Source organism: Aythya marila (genome assembly GCF_965140915.1).
Source record: "Aythya marila genome assembly, chromosome: 10".
NCBI classification, from domain to species: domain Eukaryota; kingdom Metazoa; phylum Chordata; class Aves; order Anseriformes; family Anatidae; genus Aythya; species Aythya marila.
Genome location: NC_139051.1, coordinates 19,348,674 through 19,357,009, shown reverse-complemented (window position 1 = coordinate 19,357,009; position 8,336 = coordinate 19,348,674). Strand labels below are relative to the sequence as shown.

The following is an 8,336-nucleotide window of genomic DNA, read 5'->3' as shown; positions in this document are numbered from 1 at the left end:
TCCGAGCCCGGCTGCAGGACGGGGGGCACCGGGGGGGTGCTGGGGGGCACCGGGCGGGGGGGTCTCTCCCTCCTGCCCCCATCCCTGGGCACCCCCCGCCGTTCCCGGGCCACTTTAGAAAGTCCCTCCCGGGGCACCGCACCGGGGATTGCCCCAGGCACAAGGCGACCCCCCTCGGGCCCCGGGAGCCCCCCGAACTCACCCGGCGCGGAGCGGAGCGGAGCGGAGCTGCCGCCTGGCCTCGCCTCGCCTCGCCTCGCCTCCCCCGCCGCCGCCCGCCCCAGCCCCAGCAGAGGAAATATTGCAATGTTGCAAGCTGACGTAAGGACATTACAAGGAAAGGGCTACATTTCGGAGTGTTTATGAAAAGCCTCGGTACTGTACTGTCACCAGGGGGCATGCAATATAATGCATTTCGCCAAACATTTTGAATAATAATCATTTAACAACAACAACAACAAAAAAGCCCCAGTCCGGTCGGTCGGCGCTCGCGGAGCCGGAGGAACCATGCAGCCAAACTTTGCGAAGCCCTTTATTATTTTTCTGACATTGCTCGCTCGCCCTTGAGGAGCCGTAATTGCATTATCTGATTTTTTCCCCCCCCTTCTTTTCTTCCCCCTTCCCCCCCCCCCCCCCCCCCCTCCCCGCTCCGTCTCTCGACATTGCAAATTTGCTGGCATTTTGGAAGGAGAAGCAGCAAAAGCTACCTAGCGGCAGGAGCCGCAGCGAGCCCCGCTCGCTTGTCTGGGAGTCCAGCGTTGTTTTGAAGGGAGCTAACATGGCGACGGTGCCCGTCTATTGCATCTGTAGGCTGCCCTACGACGTAACCCGCTTCATGATTGAATGCGATGCCTGCAAGGACTGGTTTCACGGCAGGTAACACAAAGAGATCGGGCCTTTTCCCCCCTTTCGCCGCGATCCCCCCCTCTCGCTCGGTGCCTTTCGCCTCCTTTTCTCTCTCCAGGGCAGAGCGAGGGAGACGGTGCCGTTGGAGCCGCTGCCGTGTGCAGTTTTCCAACAGGCCTTTTTGGAGAGGAGGAGGAGGAGCCACTCTGCCCCCGTCTCTCTCTCTCCCTCTGTTGTATTTTTTTTTTGTTTTGTTTTGTAAATTTCGCTCAATTCTCCTCACAAAGCCCCCCCCCCCCCCCCCCCCTTTCTCCCCGGGGCTCCGGTGTCACTGGGGTGGGGGGGCTATTGTGCTTTCCCCGGGGCGGGCAGCCGCCGAGCGGGGGCCGCGCTCGCCCCGCCGCGGGGGCCGCTGCTGCGGGGCCCGGAGCTCAGCGGGGCCCCGCGGCTCCCCCCGGCCGCCCGCGGGAGCGGCTCGGCGGCGGCGGCGCGTCCCGGGGCTCGGCCGCCCTGACAGCGGGCTCGGCCGCACGGAGCCCAGGGCCCCCGCGCGGGGTTTCTCTCTTTTTATTTATTTATCTATTTATTTATTAAATGTATTTATTTATTTTTAAATTTATTTTATTGTTTCTCTCTCTCCTCGCCACCCCGCGGCACCCACCGGGTGTTTCTGACAGGGCTGCTGCCATCGCCGCGCCGGCCTCTCGCCTTAACCCTTGGCGGGGCGAGCCGGGCGGCGGCGGGGCAGGGCGAGGGCTGAGGAAAGGGAGGCGTGTGTGTGTGTGTGCGCGTATGTGTGTGTATTATGTGTATATATGTGTGTGTGTGTGTATTATGTGTATAAATGTGTGTGTGTGTCTGTGTGTGTGTCTGTGTGTGCACGGGGGGGACGCGGCGCCGCCGCCGCTGAGGGCCGGGCTCCACACGCGCCCTGGCGGAGGGGAAGCGCGGCCACGCTGGCTCCGCCGCGCCGAGGGGGGAAGCCCCTCCGCAACCGGGGAGCGACGGCCCCGAGGCGGGGCGCGGCCGGGCGGGGAAGACCCCGGCGGCACAGAGCCCGCCCCTCGGCCGGGCAGGGCCGGGCAGGGCCGGGCAGGGCGCCCCCGCCTCGGCGGGGACGAGCAGGGTCCCCCCGGTCCCCCCTCCCCCGGTCGTTCCCCCCCCCGGTCCCTCCGCCGCCGTGTGGCGCCGAGCCCCGGCGGCCCCCGGACAATGGGCGCCCGCCTGTGACCGGCCCCGGCCGCCCCACCGGCCGCCGCCGAGGGCTGCAGCCCCTCCGAGGGGGCTCGTTTGGGGCGGACAAAGGCGGGCTGGGGCTCTCGCCCCGGCTCTCCCCTGAAGCATTGTCATGGAAAGCAGGCGCAGGCGGGCTTTTGTGCGGGAGACAATGGCAGAGCGAGCGCGCGCGAGTTAACGCCGCGAAACTGAACTTCGGGAGCGTTTCGCTTTTTTCTTTCTTTCCTTTTTTTTTTTTTTTTAAATTTTTATTCTCTTTTCCTTCCGCTCTGAGAGCAATGGGGAAGTCGGCAGAGGGGCTGAGGAGCCGGGTGGCGGGGCGGGGAGAGACAGAGTCACGGTCAAAATTAAAATGCAGCCTGTCACAGGGCGAGTGCTGGGCGCGGGTGGTGGCCGGTGAGGTGAAATGGTGTTAAATTAGAGGTGTTGGGTACGTGCCTGGGGCAGGGGGCACTGACCGCGGTCACGGGCAGCCGAGCAGGCCCCGTGTCAAGTGCGGCGTCCTGGGAACTGGCCCCGTGCGCAGAGGAGCTGGTAAAGAAACCTAGAGGTGGCCCTCGGGATGGTGTGCCACCAGTGGGTTAAAAAGCTGTTTGTAAACGTGAAGTGAAATAGGGAAATGTGCAGTTCCGTGCCCGTGTTGGCAGTGGGGTGCTCTGCGTTTGTGGTTCTGGACATCAGGCTCGAACAATGCGCGCCGGCCTGTGCTAACACTGAGGTACAGGTGGAACTGACTGAGAGGCTGAAGAGAAACTTCAGTAGGTGTGTGCTTGAGACTCGGGACACTAAAGTACTTGATAAAAATGAAGACTTTCACACTTCATGGATTCCTGAAAAACCTAAGCAAGACAAGGAGTTAAGCTGCCTCGATACAGTGGGTAATGTTGATTAAAACTGATGAAAAGCGATCAGCTGTAACTGAGCAAGACGATGATCGTTCTGTGAGCAGCTCGGTGACCATCTTCCACATGCACAAGGAAAGGTGGTTCATTTATAAAGGGAGAGTGGGGTCATAAATCCATCACACTGCCTTAAAAACAGGGTGCGTATGCTTTTTGCTTAGCCACAAGGTAGCATCCAGAGATGTATTTTAATGTAAACAAAACTGAGAAGGAGGAGACTTCTGTTCAAGGGGAAACCTCATGGTTGTATTGGAGAAGTATGTTGACTGATGAAGTAGGAAACCCCTTGTATATGTGCCTATTTGATTTGCTTGGTATTACATGAACAAATTCAACAATGAAAAATGTAAATCAGGATTTAGTCATGTAGAATTGTCCTGTCTGTCTCCTAGTCTCACAAAGCACTGACAGTGTTAATGTTTATGTGGATACTCTACTGCAACCAAAAATAAGCAAGTGTGCAAAGCTGCACAAGGAGGCTTGCCCAACTTTTTAATTCTGTAATCATGCTTGTCTCTTTAACATGGCACACAGTGTGCAATTCAGAAAACAAATGTCATTCCTATTTTGGTTTTGTGGAAAAAGATAAGGTGTTTTCCTGCTTCCTTTCTGGCCCTAGTTTCCAAATATTTAAAGAAATATTTTTCACAGTTTCAGTTACACAGCAGTCACTGTCTCCCTGCAATCTAATGGTGGGTAGCATCTCTGTGGCAACTTCAGTGGTTTTGAGGGTAAATTAGAAGTACTAAATGTGAGTTAAACTTGTTTAATGCAATTAGAAACTTGTTTAATGCAATTAGAAGTTGGAAACAGGGAGATGGAACCACCACCACGTGACGGATGAGCGCTTTCCAGACCACCACAGTGTACTCAGCAGTTTGCTGATGTGCCGTTTACTACAGTTTGGAAATCACTGCTCTGTGATGTTTCCTCAAACAAGTGCCAGAGGGAGGGAGCCAGGGTTCTCAGGGGCTTTCAGATTTCACTCATCAGGGAAATTTTTATTAGTGAGGATTTCTCTTGTGAAGCAGTGTTTGATCTTTAGAATTAATTCCTTAACTCTGAGAAGCTTCTACGTGGTTGCTCATTGTCATATCTAAACTTTTGTGTGGCAGGGGAAGGCTGTACCTCAGAGCACTCCTCTGTTTCCTGGCTGCCTGTCATCATTCTGGTTTGGGCCTGTACGTAGTGAAGTTACTGCGTTAGAATACACTGCTGAATTGATATAGATGGCTGATAGGTTTCCTGTGAGAGACAAAGTTTAGGCATCCCTGTTAATTCTGTGCATCAGTCGTCACTGGTAATCTTGCCCATGTGGTGGTGGTGATCTATAAAGAGAAAGAGGAAAGACTTTTTCATCATTGGCTCCGTTCCTTTCCTGTGAATGCCTTCAGAGGCCCTTTGTTATGACTCCATATGTTACCCATCATCAGAGACCCTTAGATGCTGTTTATGAAGTGGATTGAACGAAGGAGCCACTGGTATGTTCACAGAGTGCTGTTTGTGACTTCTCATTAGATTGAGTTTCAATCGTTTCTGTGCTTTCTATGTGCCTGAGCAGCTTGAGACGAGCAGCTCCAAGCTCCGGCTAGAATGGAGATGATCTTATAGGCAAAAGGAAAAAAAATCCCACAGCAGACAGCAGGGTTGTCAGACTCCTCCGCTCATGAAGACTGTACATTCTTTGCCAAAGAAATGCATGGAGTTGGGACACTTTGAAATACTTACTCTTGGATTCCCAAGGAATCACGCTTGTCCCTGCTGTTACTTTTCCTCCCCTGTGGTTAGTTAAGCTGGCAGAACGTTTCTGTAGCACAGCACTCACGAGTTTTCCTGTTGCAGTGGTCATGGACTTGTCATCCTCTGTGAGAATGATGAGTGGAAATCTACTGAAGACATCACTTAGGTCAAATGCAGTCTTATGGCCTGTATTTACAGGATTACAGTGGTCTCCAGTGACTCTAATCGCTGAGTCTGCACAGTCCATTCTCACTAGGGATATTGCTGGGGACTACCTGAAAGTCTCGAATAAGGTGTTGGACTCAAATGGGCGGATAAACCATTCAAGACTCAGACTTGTCTTTGTGGAGCTGACCATATACTAGCTTCAGTAATCCCAGCTCCTGTGTTTGCTGTCCTCTGCATCCTCCTGCTATGACCTCCAAAGTGTTGTCTGGTATCTCCTGAAATACCCCTGAAAATTGGATGGCAGCTGTGGCTTTCATAGTGCACAGAACCCACCTCTGACCAGGCAACTCAGCATAACTTCAGCGTGCAAGCTCTTTTCCCCATATTTGGCACAGGATAAAACTTGTATAGTGCAGATATTACACATGATTTTGTGTGGTCATTTGGTGCTATATGTGATGTATGCCGTCTGATGTGGATGTTTGGTCTAGTGAAATCCCTACACCCCAATTGCTTCTAATCCTTTGCTTTCTTGTAAACGGCCAGCCTGGGTGCTCCACGCTTTCCTAGCTCCTGCATCTTTGCCATAATGCACGTATGTTACGGCCCCACTTCCTGGGTTCCCTGCCTGGTGAGGAGTGCCAGGAGTCATCCTGCGTGTTATCCAGCAGCAGGACCGTGGGTACGAGCAACAGCGGAGTGTCAGAGGTTCCCCCAGCTGTAAAGCTGGTGTGGGAGGTGGCTCTTTGGGCCTGGGGAAGGCAAAGAGAGGAGAAGGAGGGAGTTGTAGCACGTGCTGGTTGACAAAGAAGCTGAGAATCGGCAGGTTCCCAAGCAGCTCCTCTGCTATGTCTTCTGCAGGCCTGGCCAGCCAAATTGCTCTGTGCAGGCAGTGCTGAGAGCTACACGTGTCTTCCAGGCCACGTACTGTGCAGGCTTGCTTTAGGTGGGGTGGGAGAAGATAGTTTACCAGCTCAGGGGCATGGTTTGGCAAAAGCATGTTCTGCCTCTGTGTTGTGAACGGCACCTTCTTGTCTACATCTCAGTGATGATGTTGCTCATAATCTGTGAAGTTGCACGTGGTTTAGGAGCCACCCGTTTTAGGGGCACCCTCTTCTCCTGTGCACCTTTGCTGCAGTTGAAAGCAGTTATGGTATTTTTGCAGACAGTTTGTGAATGCAAAATAATAATGGTAGGAAGATGTCATGATTAGAAAGAAGTCATATTTATTAGCGAGCCAAACTCAGCTACTACAGGAGTTTACAGAACCTAATATTCAAGACAAGGAAAGTCTGTTTGTACAAGTTTGTTCAACTAAAAATCCGTTGTGGGTTATTTGGTACAGCTGTAGGTGAAGGAAGGTGACTTATTTATTTTCTCTGCAGTGGATATTTTGTTACCAGTATTTAAAACATGCACCTGTGGTTTTAGGGAGGGATCCTACAATCACTTGATACAAGAATAACAAGTATTTTAAATATTTATTTTTCTACTCCATGTAGATTTAAACTTTAAAACTTTCTGCCACAGGCATAGCTGAAGTAAATGTCTTAGTAAAATTATAAAAGGTTTAGTTAACTAGAAATTGTTAATGCACTTACTGTATCAGCATAAAATTATGATGGGTTTTAATCATAGTGCCTTGATGCACAGAATGAACTCCATCTGGATTAAGAAATGCACTTTTCTGTTATATTGCAAAACTAAAAACACTGTGTTTGTAGAGATGTAATTCTCCTTCTGGAGTGTTCAGAATTGCCTCTTTTTTAAATAGGTCTAGTTTTGCATGGCAGTGTTTAGTTCTTCTCTTGTACATCTTTATCACTAGCTGTGCCCAAATTTGGGTAAATCTTAAAGATTAGGTTAATCCTTAAAATACCATGCAGTTCCCCTTAGTACTATAACAATGGAGGGAGTTACTAACGTTAATTGTACCTTGCACAGAAAAGATTTCATTGAATATGAAGAATTTAGATAGAGCAAGGTAAATAAGTTTTTTCGATAAATAAACAGTTAATATTTAAAATTATTTCTAGTTGTTTCTGAAGAGTTTGTCAGCATTATAGACTCAGTTATACTGAGAGGTTGACCAGAGCAACTATTGTGAATAAGCCATACTAATACCTGTACTGGGAAGTGTTTCCTTATGGACGATTTATTCCAGGGAAAAAAAAAAAAAAAAAGAAAAAAGAAAAAAAAAAAGACAGGTTCTTGAGAAGTGTTTTTATAGAGCCCATAAAGCATGCTAATTATTCTGGATAAACTATCCATACAGACAAGTTAGTGGGAATTGTTTACTTTAGAAGGAAAATAACCTAAACAAACCAAAACACCTACTTAAAAATATATTTGCTAGTGTGGAACATGAAAAAGTTTTGAACTTGTGATAAAGCTGTTAAAAGCCTTCTTCTGTTCGGGCTGAAATCAATGTCACTTTAATCTTCCTTTCTGTAACATAGTATTACTTATTCTGAAAGTTGAAAACAGTTCAGAGAACTTAAGAGACTTTTGTCAGTTCAAATGATGTCAGTTCAAAAAATATACTTAAATGCATTTAAAAAAAAATATCCAGGACTGCATAGAGATAGAAATGCGTGGCACACTTGTCCCAGTACTCATGCTGAGTTTGTTGTCTCATACAATTGTGTGATCCCCTGGTGATTTTTAACAGCAGCTTCCAGAGTACAGGGAGTCTGGCCAGAAGGTAAAGCGAGTCGGTTTTTGTGCTGCCAGTCAGTGTTGTGTTCTTGGTCCTTTGGCACGGCTACGTAGACTGCTCGTCTTACCTTCCCACATCCATTTGTGCTCTGAGAAAGAAACTGTGATTCCGAATAGAAAATATATTAGTTTTAGTATGCCATCAAAATTTCATTTGACCTCAGAGAGTCTCGGGCCTTTGCAGTATCAATCACATCTGCAGGAATACTTCACAACTATTTGTTAAAAGAATATGCTCAATTTATATGGCAGATTTTCAAATGCAGTTTTATCTGCAGTTTTATCTTGCAGAGAAAATATGCTAGAGTGTTGAATGCTTGTCTTTGCTGTAAATTAAAAGTATTGATTTCCAACCTCCCCTCCTCCCCAATAAGTTTACGTTTAAATTGAAGTTCACCCTTAATTTTCTAAGGTGGAATTCTAATGCTGACATCCCCAGGAAAAGCACTTGATGCTGCACTCTCTTGGTAAACTACAGGCTAGTCTGTGGATTTGCATGCAAGAAGTGCATCAGCTTCCTCACTCAAGTATTTTCAAGTCTTCTGTCCTCTTCTGGAGCACTGCCTAAGTAGCAAACTGTCTTTCAGAGGATGTTAATACAACACTTAGGTCTACAAAGCTGACTTTGAATGTCCTTTTCTTTTCTGATCAGTTCTTTGCTGTAGGACTCAGCATGACTGTTAGACACCTCTAGGTTTACAGTGCCTGGATGCCTTGTATTTAAAT

At 48.8% G+C, this 8,336-nt stretch overlaps 1 protein-coding gene across 2 annotated transcripts in view; it reads left to right on the top strand.

Moving 5' to 3' along the window:
• The first annotated feature begins 382 nt into the window (after positions 1–382).
• PHF2 (PHD finger protein 2) overlaps positions 383–8,336 on the top strand; it is a 97,072-nt gene continuing 89,118 nt past the window's right edge. The window contains exon 1 of one of the 2 annotated variants that reach the window (XM_082768445.1): positions 383–876. In XM_082768445.1, coding sequence (XP_082624571.1) covers positions 779–876 — 98 coding nt within the window. In that variant the 5' untranslated portion in view covers positions 383–778. The remainder of the gene's footprint in view (positions 877–8,336) is intronic. The other variant, XM_082768444.1, reaches the window with a different exon arrangement.